Consider the following 17,662-nt stretch of genomic DNA (forward strand, 5'->3'; position numbering starts at 1 on the left):
CTTGGGAGTCCCATATACCCCAACTCCATCTCCCTGTCCTAGCAAACTTCCTTCAGTCCCTGAGAAGTTTGCCCTGCCCCCATCACCCCAACTCTGCTCTCCTGACACAGTCCCCCCTTTTGCCCCATCCCCTTTATGGGACCTGGCTCTCCACTATTCCACCTGTGCCTGAGGTGGACCCCACATAGTCAAGTGAGGGACCACCTCCCCATGCAGTAGCCTGTGGGGGGCACTCAGGGAAGTGGCCTGGCTGCACTGGGTCTGACCACTGGACTGACCCCAGGCTGTCTGAGCCCACTTAAAGGCAGGCCCACCCTCAAAAGTACCTGTTGACTGGGCTCCCTGGGGGCAAGCCCAGACCCTGACCCTCCTATCAGTGGGCTGTGCTGGGAACTGGTTGGAGCAGAGGCAGAGGGTAGGCCTTGTCTCCATTCCTCCCTGCTTCTGTAAGCATTTGTTGGACACCAGCTGTGCATTAACCATTATGTTCATCTCATGGATGAGCAAACTGCAGCCTGTCCACTAGCTGCTTAGCTGTGTACTCATGGGTCATGGGTTAGCAGAGAGAGTGAGCTCCCCTGTCACGAGAGTCAGGCAAGCAGGGCTGCCCAAAAGTACTCCTAAGGGCGCAGAAAGCAAGCACAGGGCACTCGGTCAGGGACAGGTTCTCTTCGATCCCCCAGCATTTAGGTTGCCCTTCGATGTGTGAGGATACTTGCTGCCATATTATGTACATCTGTCAGGTGTGGGTGGGCAGCGGTCTGCCAGCGATTACATGAATTGTCTGTCATCTCCTCCATCACCGGGCAGACATGATGCCCACATGCCACCAGCATGTCCTAGGGTGCACGGAGGAAGCCAGACTGACTTACATGCGTATGTCTGGAATATGCTTAGCTTCATCTGTTGATAGGCCTGGGCTCGTCCGTCACGGACAAGCTTGAAACGGATAGGCTTGTAATTCAGGATGTCTTCCTAGACTGACTGAATCTTGATGAAATCGGCAGCCTTTCCAAAAGGCGGACAAACTAGGATGGTCAAGCCATTTCTGCAAGGGGGATAATAACAGACCATTCGCGGCCAGCAGTCCGGTGGGGCATTCCAAAGATCCTCAGAGGCCAGCAGCGCCCCCTGGAGGGGGAACAAGAGGGCCGCAGCGGGCCTGCGCGGCCCCGGGGCTGGCCTGCAGGTGGCCGCGCGCGCCCGAGGACAGGTGGGCGTGCCAGGCCCCGCCCCGCCGCGCCGGCCGGGGGCGGGCAGCCGAATGCCCCGCCCTCCTCGCGCGCCGGGTCGGATCCCGTGCCGGAGCGCAGCCGCGCGGAGCCGGAGCAGCACGCGGGAGCGCGGCCCCGGCGCGGGCCGGCCAGAGGGAGTAGCGTCGCGCCCTGGTGCCGAGGGTGACCCGGGCCTGGAGCGCGGACCCGAGCTACCCAGACCGAGCGCGGATCCCGGCCTAAGAGCGGCCTCGCCCGCCCCTGCTGCCGGGCCGCGGGCATGGACGGCGCCCGTTCGCCCTGTGAGTGCAGAGCCCCCCGCCCGCTGCCTTTGTGTGCGCGCCGCGTCGCCGCAGCCCCCTCCCCGCGCGCCCCTCCTGCGCCCCGGGCCGCGTCCTTTGTGGAGCCGCCGCCTGGCCAGTACCTCCTTCTTCCCCAATCTCCTTCACCTCTCCCCGGCCCAGGGTTGAGCAGGGCACGGGGCCCCCACTCCCCCAGCCCCGGCCTCCCGGTCCCGTCTTCACCATCTCCACCTCCCAGGGACATCCCAATAGGCCCCTTTCCCCGCGGTTGGGCAGGGCACAGGTGTGCTCTCCGCGGCCTCCCGGTCCCCTCTGCAGCCTTCCCTGGTCCCTCGTGAGACAGCCCTGCAGGGCTTCTCCGCGGCCCAGGCCTGAGCAGGGCACGGCCCCCTCCCACCCAACCCGGCCTCCGGGTCGGGTCTGCAGCCACTCCCCACGGACAGCTCGGCAGGTCCCTCCGCGGCCAGGGAGGGCAGGGTGCGGACTCCGGGGCGGTGCTGTTTCATCCCGCGGCCCGGGCAGGTGCGGCGAGGCCGTCACTCACACGGCCCTGTGTGTCCTTGCCCGCAGAGATGGACGACGATGGCGGCCGCCGAAACGCCCCGGGCGCACTGATGGAGGCCGGGCGCGGTGCGGGTCCCGCGGGCATGGCGGAGCCCGCGGCAGTGCCGCGGGTGCGGGCGGCGCGGCCGGGGCCCCAGCGCTTCCTGCGGCGCAGCGTGGTGGAGTCTGATCAGGAGGAGCCGCCGGGCCTGGAGGCTGCCGAGGCGCCGGGCGCGCAGCCCCCGCAGCCGCTGCAGCGCAAGGTGCTGCTGCTATGCAAGACGCGCCGCCTCATCGCCGAGCGCGCCCGAGGTCGCCCGGCCGCCCCATTGCCTGCCGCGCCTGCTGCGCCGCCGAGCAACCTTGCCGACCCCGGCCTGGAGCCGGCCGGCGCGCAGGAACCCGGCCCGGACCCCGCGCCAGCTCCGGTGCCCGCCCCCGACGGCGGTCCCCGTGAGGAGATAGCGGCCACGAGGAAGGAGGACGCGGGGGCTCCCGAGGCCAGGCCGGAGCTCGGGCGCGCACGTCGGGAGGAGCCCGAGGAGGAGGAAGACGACGAGGACGACCTGAAGGCTGTGGCCACTTCCCTGGATGGCCGGTTCCTCAAGTTTGACATTGAGCTTGGCCGCGGCTCTTTCAAGACGGTCTATAAAGGGCTGGATACGGAGACCTGGGTGGAGGTAGCCTGGTGCGAGCTGCAGGTGAGGGATGCGCTGGCCGCAGGTGGGTGGTGGGTGAGTGCAGTTCCGGCATGGCGCCATGCCTGGCTTAAGCCAACCTTGGCGGCGGGCGTCTGTCTGCCACCCTCTGTGTGGGTGGGTGGTTGTGCTGGCGGTCTGTGTGGTGAAGATTTGGGTGATGGAAGTCGGACCTCCCAGTGTGTGGTGTGTGACTGTGGCACGATGTGAGCCCATGATGAAGAGTGGGCACTTGGAGGGCGTGTCCTGCAGTGTGTGTTAGTGCTGCTCTCCTGGGCTGTACTGACACAGGCAGTGGCTTTGCTAACTTGCTGTGGGGGCTTCAGAGCCCTGTGTCCAGGTGGTCACAGGGTGGTTTGAGGGACTCTCAGCTGCTCTTACATGAACACCTTGCTGTATCTTGCAGAGTGTAGATGGCCTAGTTGGGGATATCTGAGGGGCTTCCTTTGACCTGGGGTCTGTTTACAGTGAGGCCCGGGGGACAAAACCTGGAGGTGTTGTCACTAGTTAGCTCACCACATGGATGTGTGAGAAGTCCTAAAGTCAAGTCATGCAAAATGCAGGTGGGGTTTGGTTTGGTTTGGTTTTTGTTTTTGTGGATAGAAAGGCTCTGGACATGCATTTTTCATAACCTTGCCCTCCCGTTGGCTGTGTCAGCCCCAGCCCTAGAAGATTATATAAATGGTAACTCAAGCTGCCCTGGGCCAGTCCTGGAAGCTGGGGCAGCGCCTGTCACAGTGGGTGTTTATGGGCACTCCCTTGTTTGGGGGAACAGCTGTCAGGCACTGGGCTGGCCTATGCGAGAGCTGGCCGTCCGGGTGTAAGCCTACCTCAGCACCCTGTAAAGTTATAATAGCTGGGCCTGCCAGTCCTGATGCAGGCTGCCTGCCACACTGCAGGCAGCTTTCCTTTTTGGCTCAGAAATGGGATTTGGTTGCTTTGTCCTCTGGGCCCCTGCAGGGTGGCCTGTGTGTGTGTGTGTGTGTGGAGCTGGCTAATGTGTCCAGTGTCCACCTGTCCTCAGCCTTTCTCCTGACACAAAGAGCTCTGGAGCCTACCCTTCCCCACAGCTCCTTGGTTCTTCTGTGGAAATACAGATTTTTCATGGTGAAGCCAGTGGTGTTCTATTGAGACCCTTTCCCTCATGGCTGCAGATTCTGGGCCCTGCTGAGGGCTGGCCTCAGTGGTCTGTGGTCTGGGGCCCTCGGGATGGTGTGCTGGGGGATGGCACAGTCGTGAGCTGGGCATCACTGCTGTGTGTGAACACACAGGAGAGAGGGGACCCGGAAGGGGAAGATGGGAGAGGAAAAAGGACTCCTGATTCTAGAGTGCGGTCATGTGCCTTCCCTCCCTCCCTTCTTACTCTTGCCAAGTGGCCTGGTGTGGTGCTCCGCCACGGAATGCCTCTGCAGGGTAGAGGACAGGAGTGGGGGTGCTGCAGCAGGCAGGAGCTGAGTTAGACCTCAGCAGCAAAGCCCAGCTGATCTGGTTGAGGTGCTGCAGGCTCATGTGACCCTTGAAGGAGGTTGTTAATTCCCATTCCCTTTAAGGCAAGGCAAGCTGTTCTGCCTCTGGGTCCCTGAGCAGAGTGGCACCAGAGTGTAGCTATCCAGGGGGGCCTTTCCTCCAGTCCTCTTGGTGGGAGTGGGAAGGTGGGAGATTGGGCTTCTACTCTGTCTAGTTTTGCTTCTTCTACAGTAATTACTGGGGGCCCCACGCCAGCCAGAAAACTGTTCCTGTGTCTCCCCTAACAAGAGGGCTGATGGTGCAGCATTTGGGTTCAGCTGCCTTCTGCTGGGCGGGTCTGAGAGGGTTTTACACCAAATGGGGCTGGGACCCAGCTTGGGGCAGCAGCCAGGTGTCTGCTGTGTGCCCTCTCCTCTTTACTAAACAGGAGGCTGCTGTCTCCCCCATTTGGTTGTTGAGTGCCCACCAAGGTCACCTGTGAGGATCCAGATGATAGAAGGGATGGCAGCGTCATGGGAAGAGGCCCCCAGCCGTCCTTAGGAGAGGAGAGAAGGGTGGAGGGCAGGGGGCCGAGTCAGTCCTTTTAGATCACAAGCACCAGGGAGGGTGACAAGTGGCCTGCTGGCTTTGTGTGTGGGGAAGGGGTTTCCGAGTGCACGGGGTGGAGATGCTCATCTTCTACCCAGCACCCAGAATTCCCCGGCATCAGGGCTCCCAGTGGAGGGTGGGTTGTCAGGAGCATTGCCTTCAGTGCGGGAGCTTTGCAGGATTCCTCCTGCTCTCCAACCCTCCCTTCCCCAGTCCCCATAGGCTCCTCAGCAGGCAGCTTTGGAATACCCTGGAAATCAACCCTCAAAAGTCTGTTTCCTCCTCTCAACCTTGGGGTCGTGGGAGATGTTGGCACCTGCCTGCCTCCCCCAGAACTGAGACAGTGTCATCCGTTCGATTTTTCTAGGGTTCCCTGCCAAGGGAAGGAAAGGCTGCATTTTTGGACCTAATAAGTCTGGCTTGGAGGATGTGAGATCCCCATGACTTCCAGTTTCCTTCTAGAATTTGGTTTTGAAAGAGCTTTGCGGAAAGAGCAATAGGTGTTCACGTCACAGTGAAGGGCATTACCTCCTGAATTCTCCAGACATACACAACTGATACAGATTTTGGGGGGGAAGCCATTTTAAAGTATTACCTCCCCTTCTGTTTTATTTTGAATGAACGTGTATTTCTGGCACCAGGACATGTTACAGTAGCAACAGGGACCTAGAACCACTGACTTTACTGTAACTCACATTTCCCACGTCTGTGTGGCCAGCTCTGGCCCCTGTCAGACCCCATCCTGTCAGACAGCGCATGGGATAGCTGGGGCTTCTGGTTGACTCTGGGTCGCCATGGAAGGATAGGTGTGGATCACTGACATGGTCCCAGGTGACCCAGGCACCCTCTTACACCTGCTGATGCCTCCGAGCCATGGGCGGGGCCTCGGAGCAGAGAAAATGCAGCCACCCCAGATCCCGGCCAGTGTCCAGAAGCCTTGTGGGAGATGGCCTGTTGGCCTTTCTTGGACCACCTGCTTAAGCATCTTTCTCGAGAACTTGGAAGGAACCTTGGTTTTCAGCCCCCTTGGTCAGTACTGCCCCTCCCGTCAGCAGGCCCCTGCATCCAGGGAGACAGGTCTCAGGTGCTGTGTACTTCCTCCTCCCCACAGAAAGCTGCTGTTACAGGGTTGGGCACTGCCTCTGGGGGATTCCACCTGGAGCTCATGTTTCCTGCGCTTGTGTCCTGGCCTGTGCCCAGTGCGGGAGACATTTTCCCTCATGGAGGTGTCAGCTCTTGACCTTTCTGGAGTACTTGAAGGGGCTTTGAGGGCCATGAGAGTCCTAAAGAGATGGGCCTGAGTCCCCATCAGCCAGGGACGGGTGCCTGGGTCCCTCAGGTGTCGTCATGAAGCTGTCCTGCTGGTTGGTACTGCCCAGAGGTGACTGCACTCCCATGGGGTGGTGATGGCCTGGACTCCAGGCCCGGGAGTCGTGAGAAACACAGGACCTACTGACATCTCTTTCCTGTGGCCGTGGAGGACTCATGTGTTCCCAACCTCCCACCCCAGCCAGACCTCTGTTGCATTCACCTCCCTGCGCCCTGGATGTGGATAATGCCTCTAGGGGTCTGTCGGGTGCAGCCATTTGAGCCTGCTGGTCCCCTTACTGTCCTCAAAGGGTGACCAGGCCTTCCTGCCGTTGGTGCGGCCTGGAACCTCTCCCATGGCTGTACTGGGTGCTGAACTCACACTCTGATCATACAAGCGTACCATCCTCTTTCATGGACAGACCAGGCACGTGCCCTGCTGTGCTGGGCAACCTCAGGCCTGAGATTGAGAGGTGCTCCCTGTGGCCTCCATAGCAGACTCAGGTGCTGCCTCATCTGCTTTCAGAGGAGCCACAAGCAGCCGGATCCGGCTGACGTGGGGAGTCAAGGGGATGTGCAGAGGAGATGGTGCTTGCTTGCTGTAGTAGGATGCTTGGGTGCTGTGCTTAGTCCCTCAGTTGTGTCTGACACCTTGTGACCCCATGGACTGTTAGGCTCCTCTGTCCATGGGGGTTCTCCAGGCAAAAATACTGGGAAGCCATGCCCGTCTCCAGGTGATCTTCCCAGCCCAGGGATTGAACCCAGGTCTCCTTCATTGCAGGCGGATTCTTTACTGTCTGAGCCACCAGGGATGCTTAGAAAGGGCTCAGCTCAATTTGATTGGCAGTCACTGTGCTTTTTTATTTTTATTAAAAAAGAAATCTTTTAAGAGCTTAATTTTGTTTCAAGAGGTGTAATTTGAAAGCAGTTGGGTGTCGGCACTGAATTTGCTTTCTCAAATGACGTTCCATGTGCCACCTTGACCACAGTTCTGGTCTGGTTGGTGAGAAAGGTGGGTGCCAGCTGCCTGAGAAGCCTGTGGAATGCACTGGGGGCGGTGCCCACCAGTGCTGAAGTGTCCACGTCCAGAACCCAGAGGGGCCTCCCCTGTGCCCAGGCTTTGTTGGGGGTGTGGTCAGAGTGTGGTCAGCAGTGATGGACGAGCAGCCTGAACTGTGGGTCACCACTGTGGGCACATTGGGCATTGTGGCTCATTCCCTGTTGGAAGAAGCTGCTTCTCTGGCCAAGTATGTGTGTCCCAGGGTGTTCTCAGGGCTCTGGTGTGTACCAGGCTGAGCATTTCAGGCCTGAATTGCCCAGTGACTTGGAGCCCAGAGGGAGGATCTCCTTTGTGGTCTGCCTTGGCTGAACGGTGAGATCAGTGCTGGCATCTGCCCGAGGTGGTAGGAAGGCAGGGCACACTGTGTGAACCCACTCTGGGAGCAAGGTATCCTGCTGCATTTGGGTCCCAGCCCCACAGCTTCCCAGTGGGCAGGCCACAGAGAGGGCACCTGCCTTTGTGAACCTCGGTTTGCCTCTTTGTGCAATGAAGATAGTGCTAGCCAACCCTCACAGGGCTGTGGGGAGTGTGGAGAAGTACATTCAGCACTGAACATAGAGCAGGCACTCTTCTCGCCCCATGTGAAGTCCCTCAGTCGTGTCTGATTCTTTGCAACCCCATGGACTGTAGCCTACCAGGCTCCTCGGTCCATGGGATTTTCCAGGCAAGAATACTGGAGTGGGTTGCCATTTCCTTCTCCAGGGGATCTTCCCAACCCAGGGATTGAACCCAGGTCTTCCTCATTGTAGGCAGATGCTTTACTGTCTGAGCTACCTTTGGACTCACGCGTGTTGGTCTAAACAGTTTAAAGAAGCTGAGCTTGAGGTGGAGAGCAAGCTGTACCTGGAGGAGCACGGAGGCCTGCCTGAGGCTGGAGGGCCTGTGCCTCTGCCTGAACACCTGGCTGCTGCCACCTTATCATCTGAGCTGCAGATAAGGAAAGGGTGTGAACGAAGCAGCTGCACTCTCCCAGAAGCAGATTAGGATCTGCTTCTGGGCACAGACAATCCAGGAGCTGTGTTTTGGGTGGAGAGGCTCCCTTGGTGAGGATGCAGAAGCCCAGTCTGTGTGAGGTTGGCAGCCTGAGTCAGCTGTGGGTTTTCCTCCTTCAAATAGTTTTCAAATCCAGATCTGCTCCTGACTTAAATTCTAAGATTTTCTGGAATACTTGATCACTGCCTTCAATTTAGGTCAGCATTCTCTAAGTAAATGTTAAAGTTTTTAAAAAAGAATTGAATAAAAGAGGCAGTGTGGTATAGAGAAATAGACCAATGAAACTGAATAGAGAGCCCAGAAAGAAATGCAAGTAAGTATATGACCTGACCTTTGACAAAGGAGCAAAGGCAACACAATGGAGAAAAATTGGTCATTTTAACAAACAGTACTGGAACAACTGGACATCCACGTGCAAAAAAAGGAATCTGAAAGTTATGACCACCCTAGATAGCATATTCAAAGCAGAGACATTACTTTGCCAACAAAGGTTCGTCTAGTCAAGGCTATGGTTTTTCCTGTGGTCATGTATGGATGTGAGAGTTGGACTGTGAAGAAGGCTGAGCGCCAAAGAATTGATGCTTTTAAACTGTGGTGTTGGAGAAGACTCTTGAGAGTCCCTTGGACTGCAAGGAGATCCAACCAGTCCATTCTGAAGGAGATCAGCCCTGGGATTTCTTTGGAAGGAATGATGCTGAAGCTGAAACTCCAGTATTTTGGCCACCTCATGCGAAGAGTTGACTCATTGGAAAAGACTCTGATGCTGGGAGGGATTGGGGGCAGGAGGAGAAGGGAACGACAGAGGATGAGATGGCTGGATGGCATCACTGACTCGATGGACGTGAGTCTGGGTGAATTCTGGGAGTTGGTGATGGACAGGGAGGCCTGGCGTGCTGCGGTTCATGGGGTCGCAAAGAGTCAGACACGACTGAGCGACTGATCTGATCTGATCTGACTCAGACTCTATACCTTTCAAAAAAGTTCATTCACAATGGCTCATAGACTTAAATATAAAACACAGAACTATAAATCTCCTGGAAGATCACACAGAAGAAAACATAGGTGACATTGAGTTTGGCAGTTACTTTTTAGATACAACACTGAAGATATGATCTGTGAAGGAAAAACTTTTTAAGTTCGACTTCATTAAAATGAAAAACTGCTGCTCTGCAAAGGCCTATAAGTGAGTGAAAAAATAAAACGCAGACTAGGAGGAAATCTTTGCCAAATGCATATCTGATAAAGGGCTGTTACCCGGAACTGGGGAGTCTTGCATTGCAGGCAGATTCTTTACCATCTGAGGCACCAGGGAAGCCCCAGAATACTGGGGCTCTTAACTCTTAAGACTTATCAATAAGAAATCAGACAACCAGATTAAAAAATGGGCCAACTCTCTTTTTTTGTGAGTCAGGGAAGGTGAACACAGACCCACAGTCTTCTCCTTGTTTCTGACCTTGGCTTCTAGAACAGAGGGAAGCTCCTGGAGGGAAAAGTAGGATAAAGACCTTAACAAACAGCTCATCAAAGGAGGTATACTGATGGCAAATAACCATTGAGCAGATACATCATATTTCATTGGGGGAAATGCAAATTAAAACAATGAGATACCATTAAACAACTATTAGAATGGCCAAAATACAGAAAACTGGCATCACTCGTGGTAAAGAACCTGCCTACCAACACAGGAGATGCAAGAGATGTGGGTTCATCCTTGGGTTGAGAAGATTGCCTGGAGGAGGGCATGGCAGCCCACTCCAGTATTCTTGCCTGGAGAATCCCATGGACAGAGAAGCCTGGTGGGCTACAGTCCGTAGACTTCAGTGTCTTAGCACACGCATGCACAGCATCACCAAATGCTAACAAGGATGTGGAGCAGGTGGAGCACTCATTCATTGCTGGTGGGAATGCAAAATAGTACTGTCACATACTCTTACCATACGATTCAGCAACCATGCTCCTTCGTATTTACCCAAATAAGTTGAAAATTTATGTCTGCGCAAAAACCAGCATGCAGATGTTTGTAGCAGCTTTGTTCATAATTGCCAAAACTTGGAAGCAACCAGGATAGCTTTCAGTAGTTGAACAGATAAATTATAGTACATCCAGATAATGGAATATTATTCAGTGCTAAAAAGAAAGGAACTATCAAACAGTATAAAGATATGGAGGAATCTTTTTTTTCTTTTAACTTATTTATTTTAATTGGAGGCTAATTACTTTACAATATTGTGGTGGTTTTTGCCATACATTGACATGAATCAGCCACCAGTGTACATGTGTCCCCCCATCCTGAACCCCCTCCTACCTCCTTCCCCATCCCATCCCTCTGGTTTGTCCCAGTGCACCGGCTTTGAGTGCCCTGCTTCATGCGTTGAACTTGGACTGGTGATCTATTTCACATATGGTAATATACATGTTTCAATGCTATTCTCTCAGGTCGATATGGAGGAATCTTAAATGCATATTAGTAAGTGAAAGATGTCAATTTGAAAAGACTGCATACTATATAATTCCAATTACATGGCCTTTTGGATAAGGCAAAGCTTTATGCAGGTCTCCTGCATTGCAGGCAGATTCTTTACCACCTGAGCCATCAGGGAAGCCCATAATGATGGATACGTGTCATAAATTTGTCCAGACCCATAGAACATGCAACACCAAGAGAGAATTGAAATATAAAATATGGACTTTAAAGATAATTTATCAATATTGACACATCACTTATAACAAAGTACCACACCAAAGCAAGGTGTTAATAATAGACAATACTGTGCAGGTGTGAGGGCATACAGGGGAATTCTGTTTTCTGCTCAGTCTTTCTATAAGCTGAGAATATCTTAAAAAATAGTTATTAATTAAAAAATAAAACAAAGCAGTGTAACAGCTACATTAAAGAAGTTTGCAGAAATGAAAAAACTCATAATTAAGTGATTATAATTACTTATTATTTTTGCATATTACCTTCAAGTTCTTGTTTTCCCATGTATGGCTTTTATAAATACCATTATAGTCTCTAGGTGTCATTGCTTTTAAAGTTTATGTTTCTAGAATGTTTCTTAATCCTATGTATTGATTTGCAAGGAGAGTCTGTTGTTTAGGGTCCATTCCTGTCTTTGTGCTTCCTGTTCTGGTCCTCTTGGAGGGATTTTCCAGAAAGCCCTGCTCAGCTGTGCTCTGAAGGTGGGGAGCAGGCTGCAGCCTGGCCAGAGTGTCCCTGACCATGGCAAGGTGGTCTTGGATTGTGGGCTGCCTAAGCATCTGCTTCCAGGAGCTTCTGTGTTCCTGGAGTGGTCTTTATGCCTTGTGCACAAATCAGGAGGGTCTAGACAGTGGACCCCCTCATATCCCACCTCCCTGGGGACCAGGGATGGCCAGCTCCTGAGCTGGGATATTCCCCAGGTGCTCAGGAGTGGAGTCTCTTTGGTGGCTTCAGGAATTAAAGATAGCATGACATGAACCCTGCTCAGGCACATGGGCAGAGGAGGCTGTGGAGGAAAGAGGGGTGCTGGACGAGGCCTGCTGCTGCTGGTGCTGCTAAGTGCCCCCGAATTCTGGTGGTTTGCACAGAGCTGTCCTCACTTGGCTTTGGCGAGTGGGGGGTGCTCCTTGGCAGTGAGGTTCAGGCCTGACTATCTGCTGGCCATGAGCAGGATGTGGGCACAAGGGCCGGGAGGAAGCTGTGGTGTGGGGAGGACTTGAAATGGATGTATAGACCCATATGTGAGTTTATTAAGTCCTCAGAACCACTTTGAGAGGTCTTGGGACTCTGTTTTCACAGATGAGAAGGAGACTCAGGGGAGGTGGCACTCTAAGCTCACACTGAGGGGCAGCAGCTGGTGGCATACCTCAGGCCTCTCCCCTGGATTGTCATTTCCGTGTGTGTTCAGGGGCTTCCCTGGTAGCTCAGCTGGTAAAAGAATCCACCTGCAATGCAGGAGACCCTGGTTCGATTCTTGGGTTGGGAAAATCCTCTGGAGAAGGGATAGCTACACTCTTCAGTATTCTTGGGCTTCCCTGGTGGCTCAGATGATAAAGAATCTGCCTGCAATGCGGGAGACCTGGGTTCAATCCCTGGGTTGGGAAGATCCCCGGGAGGAGGGTGTGGCAACTCACTCCAGTATTCTTGTCTGGAGAATCTCCATGGACAGAGGAGTCTGGCAGATTACAGTCCATGGGGTAGCAAAGAGTCGGACATGACCGAGCAGCTCAGCATAGCACAGCACGTGTGTTCAGAGGGTTGCTGTGGAAAGGGAGGTGTTACTAAATAGGCATGGGGAATGCTGGGTCAAGCATGATTTGTTGTTGTGGGACTTCTCAGAGACTTTAAAATTCTCACTGTGTTGTGAAGCTCTCAATGGGGCATGGGAGGCCTTGCACCCCTTCCACCTTTTCTTTAGTTCTTTGAACATCTTGCGGGACCAGGATGGGCTCTGACGAGCGTCCTGTTGGCTGACTGTTGGTTGGGGTACGTATGTTCCCGTGGCATGCCTTGGCTCCATTTCAAACACCATGGGAGTTCCCATCTCGCTCACTGCTGGTGCTCTTGGCAGCACCTTGATCTAAACATGGAAAGCTGGCCTTGCCCTTGAGAGTTTCTACCTGTCTCAGGCCAGAAGCTACCCTGAAAGGACCTGTTCTCCTTCTGATGTCCACCTCTACCACCCCCAACTCCCAGGCCTCCTGCTTTCCTGACTTTCTCTGTGCTTTCTCAGAAGTGGATAAACTGGGAAAAGTCTTAGCTATAAGCCAAGTGTGGCTAAGCAGGGCAGACCTTTGATAATTCCCTGAATCTGAAATCTGGAGATGGCCAGTTCAGGGCCTTAGAGACTCAGCAGTGTCAGCAGGGTACTTTCCTCAGCCTTCTTGACTTTGTCCCCTGTCTCATTGTCTCATGGTGGCAGAAAAGCTGCCATGGTTCCAGGTATCACAACCATATTTGAAGACAGGAAGCAAGCAGGTGGTTAGGTGGCAGTTAGGTAAGATGTCCATATTTTAATCCATAAAGAGAAATATTTGCCAGTAAGCTTCTTTGGTTTTTCTGGTTTACAATGAGATAGTGTGGTCTCCCTTGGTTCTAAGGGCATCTGGGAAAGGCTTGATGGTGTAGATGGGTTGTGATTTGTTTCCTGGGATGGGGCACAGTGGGTTTTGTTGGTAGAAAGATGTGGCAGGCAGGCCGCGAGTGCAGAGGGGTGCCTTCCTGTGTCTGTCTTGGTCACCTTATCCTCCCAGGGTCTGATTGGTGCTCATGTTGATGAGGGCCTCCTCCACCGGGGCCTGCCTTCTGGCCAGAACAACCCACATTCTCTACTTCTTTTAGGTGCCTCCAGGGGCTGCGTTGCCAAACTCCTCCCAGCTCTCACTTCCAAGAGTCTGTGGCTGGGATCCTGTGACCTGGGAGCTCTCTACGTGCCCTCTTTCCTTTTTCTCTGAGCTTTACATTTCCCCACAAACTTTTTATTTTGAAAAACTCGGACAGAAGAGTTGAAGTTATCAGCTGTTAACATTTTGGCACATTACTGTTGTCTCAGTACCTCTGCACGTGTTTTATTTTGGCCCATATACAGCTTGCCCTGAAAACTGCAGCACATGTCTCCTATAGGAGTGAGGATATCTTCCTGCAAAACCACAGCTCAGCGTCCCACTCAGATCTAACTCGGATGCTGTCAGCCACACATATGATGTGGCCTGTGCCTTCCTAATAGTTTTCCTGTTTGGATCCAGGATACAGTCAAGAGTCATGCACTGCATCTGGTGGTTATGTTAGTTTTCATCTCGAATGGTCCTTCCCTACAGCGTGAGGGCCCCTCCAGGGTGTTGGGGTTGTGAGGATGGAGGGCGTTGTGGACAATGGATGGGGAGGCCACTGTGAGCTTTTAGGGGAACATTTCCAGCCACCTAATTTCTGGGAGGGTGATGGACATGACTGTGCTGAAACCTAAAAAAGGAAAAACTGCCTCAAATGTCTTTCCTCTGACATAGCAGTTTTCACTTTGGTACGTGCCCTTTTTATCTCTCTTTTTATGTTCTTGGGTATTTTGCAAAGTCATAATTGTAGTGTTTGTACTAATGTGTGTGGTGATGGTGAATCACCGCATGCCTGCAGTTTCTACCTCCTTAAGCTTTGGTGAGAGCCCACCACAGGGATGAGTGAGTCTGCCAGCCTCCCTCTTCCCTCGGGGGTAAGTTCAGGGTGGGCTCACCCCCTGCCCTGCGCACAGCTGGGCCCAGGGTTTTGCATGCCCCTCTCATCTCCAGATTGGGGCCAGACCTGTCAGGGTGCCTCCCCCTGCACCATGGGGGATGCAGTGTCTCTGCCCCGGTGCTGCTGTGGTCTCTGGGGCACCCCACAAGGAGCTGGCTGTAGGGCTGTGTCTCAGGCCAGGAAGTTCAGCAATCCCCTGACACCTGCCCCGACAGGTTCTGAGGCATTTCTTCTCTTTAATTAAAAGTTTCAAGTGGGAGAATAAATTTGGCTTTTTTGGAAGAAGCGTTGTAAGCTTGAAGGGTGGAGGAGCGAGCCGGGGACAGGGCAGTGGTGTAGTCCCCAGATATATTCCCGGGTGTGGTGAGGGCCCATGTGTGCTTGCATTTTAGAAATACTCTATCATCCTGAAGTGTTTTGTGGCAGTAGAATTGACTTAAGGGGACTGCAGGGTCATTTGGTTAGCAGCAGTGCGAGGGTCCTCTGCCACTGTTGAAAGCCTCCCACACCCCCCATCCTCTCAGGTCTTTGGGACCATCCTGTGTTTCCAGTTGGAAGCAGATTTCCAAAGGTCTAGGTCTTGATGGCCACAGCCACAAGCAGAGTGAGCTGGTTCTAGGGGACCCTGTGGAACAGTCTAGATGTCTGCATTGTCTCAGGCCCTGGGGACACAGGTAGCACCCTGCCTCTCCCTGGCTGTCCACTGGACCTGTGACGTATGAGAGTGACCTGCCCTAACGTTTGCTGGGGGATGGTTGGTCATGATCCCCACCCCCCGCCGCCTACCCCAATATAAGTCTTGACTTGGTCACCTGGACTGTTGGGCTCCTAGGGGGACAAAAGCTGCCCTCAGTGGTGGCTGTCTGTCTTTTGGCAAGCTTCTTAGGGCCATCCGGTTGGAGTGGTTCTGCCTTTGAGGTTTCTGGGGACTCTGGGTTGAGGAGTGGGGCCTGAACTGTGGACCTTGTGTGGGTGCTGAGTGGTCTGGAACCTGGAGCTGCCCTGTGGGGAGAAGGTTATCAGAGGGGTGTTATCTCCATTTCACGGAGAGGGACAGCAGCTGTGTTGTGCGGGGAGGGCGGCGGGCTCCTGATGTCTCAAGTGGGTCTTAGTTTTACCGTGCGGGGATGGTGAGCATTGAGGCTCCTCCGTCAGCACGGGTGTGGTGCTGTGAGTGATTTGGAGCCCCTCAGAGGGGGCTGGTTCCAGGGATGGCAGGGGTGTCCCCAGGCATTGGGAACCCTGACTGTGAGTGGGGTTCTTGGCCAGTGGACCCACCTTCCCTACCTACGCTGACTCCTGGGGTTTGGGGCCCAGCCTCAGGAGGGCTTGCCTTGCCTCTGCCCATCTTGCTTAGTTGCCTTTGCAAGTTTGAGGTTAACATCCCCTGGACAGTACCCCTGGGGTACCTACAGAACTAGTGTGGGTTTTTAGGGCCCTTGGGTGGTCTGCCCTAGCTGGGGTCTGGTTGTCGTGGCTGCAGGCCCAGCTTAGCCTGAGGGGAGGTATGCACAGGTGACTGCGTTTGCTGTTTGTGAAAAGAAGGTTAAAGGGAAACTGGGAAGTGAATAAACTCAGCTAGGCATACTTCAGAGGAGGAGGACAGGGTGAGTTTAGGGAAAATGGTAAAACATGTTAAAAAACTATCAGAAATAAAATGAAGCAACAGCAGATGAAAATAAACAGTGAAAGTTTTTAAAAAGAAAGGGATACACGATCCTCTTTGAAAGTAAAGGAAAACAAAATGCTGAATGATGGAGGGGTATTCATTCATTATCGTGGAAATCAAACTGCTGGAGCCCACAGAGCAGATCAGTGTGTTGTGAGCCCCACTTGGCAGAGCGGACGTTTCTCCGTAACCCCGGCCCCGGGGCCCCTTGCCCGGCTGCTGTCTTATGGATCGCCTGCCTGCCCTCACATTTCCTGCACGTAGATCACACACAGTACGCTCAGCCTTTTGTCTGCTGCCCATGCACGTCAGTATGCCTTTGGGACTCAGCCCCGGCTGCACCAATCACAGTCGGTCTCTTTTCTGCTGTGTAGGTGTCCTCAGTCTGTCAGTCTGTGGACAGACTTGGGTGGTTTCCAGTCTGGACTGTAGTGGATTGGAGGGAGGCTGCAGAGGCGGAGGTGGGGGTCAGGGGCTGCTCTCTGCTTGTCCTCAGCAGCCTGAGGCCCCCTGCTTGCCTGGGCTCTGGTAGATGCCCACTCATGCCCTTGGTCTTGACTTCCTGGGAGTCCTGAGTATGGAGAGCCCTTCTGTACTTGCAGTGGGGTCCGCGTGGAGGCAGCCTGCCCTGGGCTCTGTGTCCAGACAGCAAGGACCCAGACCCATGGTGGGCACGCTTGCTCCAGTTGGAGAGAGCAGCTGCCTGGCAGGAAACCCCACCCCTCTCGCCACCCCGCCTTCTCACCTGCAGCTCCCCATGTCCTGGGAAGCGTGGTGTTTGGCTCACGGCTGGCCTGCCTGAGATGTCCGTCAGCCTCTGTAAATATTTGATGACGGCGATGATAAAAAACAAAGCCCTGCTCTGTTCCTGGAGGGGAGCAAGATGGTGACTCTGGAACGTTCCGGCCCTGCTGACTGCTTCCTGGAGAGGTTTATAGATGCATTTTTTGAGGCAGGCCCTTTGTGTCCTCAGTCTGGCAAGGCAGAGCGGAGGCAGTGTAGCCAATTTTCCACCTGGAGCCCGGCTGGGCCTCTGTGAGTGCTGCTGGCCAGGCCGGGGCTCAGAGTGGGATCTTGCCCTTCAGATGTGATCTGGGACAAACCCCTGGCCACAGGTCCTGGGGAGGAGCTTAGAGAAGCCAGGGGGCTAGGGTTTGGCATACGTGCCGGACCTTATAGCAAAAAGGTTAGTGGCTGGCCAGTATTGCTGGGCCCTGGTGGGCTTAGCTGGGGTGTCACAGGTATATCACATGCTTGCCCCTGTGGTCCTGCCCCTGTGGTCCTGCTCCCATAGTCCCTCCCTGGTGGTCCTGCCCCTGTGGTCCTGCTCCCATAGTCCTTCCCTCGTGGTCTTGACCCTGTGGTCCTGCACCTGTGGCCCTGTGCCCACGGCCCTGCCCCTGTGGTCCTGCTCCCATAGTCCTTCCCTCATGACCTGGATGTGGCAGCAGCGGCGCCTGACTCTGGCTTCCCCACCACTGTCTGTTGCTCGTGCAGGCTGTGAGTGTGGTGAAGATGCCCCGTCAGGCTGTGCGGGCCTCTGTGTGCACTTAGATCTGTCGCTTGGGTCTGTGTGCCAGAGTAGAGGCCTCCCTACCCCGTGGGCGCTTCCATG

The 17,662-nt window shown here is 54.4% G+C and overlaps 1 protein-coding gene across 13 annotated transcripts in view; it reads left to right on the forward strand.

Annotated features, from left to right (window-relative positions):
• Positions 1 to 1,310: 1,310 nt before the first annotated feature.
• Positions 1,311 to 17,662, forward strand: part of WNK2 (WNK lysine deficient protein kinase 2) — a 146,927-nt gene continuing 130,575 nt past the window's right edge. For 12 of the 13 annotated variants that reach the window (XM_086315616.1, XM_086315617.1, XM_086315618.1 and 9 more), the window contains exons 1-2: positions 1,312 to 1,516; positions 2,087 to 2,760. In XM_086315616.1, the coding sequence (XP_086171742.1) occupies positions 2,089 to 2,760 (672 nt within the window). In that variant the 5' untranslated portion in view covers positions 1,312 to 1,516; positions 2,087 to 2,088. Of the gene's footprint in view, positions 1,517 to 2,086; positions 2,761 to 17,662 lie in introns of all 13 variants that reach the window. The other variant, XM_086315624.1, reaches the window with a different exon arrangement.

The sequence above is a fragment of the Bos grunniens genome, chromosome 8, assembly GCF_055505025.1.
Source record: "Bos grunniens cultivar Pamir isolate PY7600 chromosome 8, Bosgru_T2T1.0, whole genome shotgun sequence".
NCBI classification, from domain to species: Eukaryota; Metazoa; Chordata; class Mammalia; order Artiodactyla; family Bovidae; genus Bos; species Bos grunniens.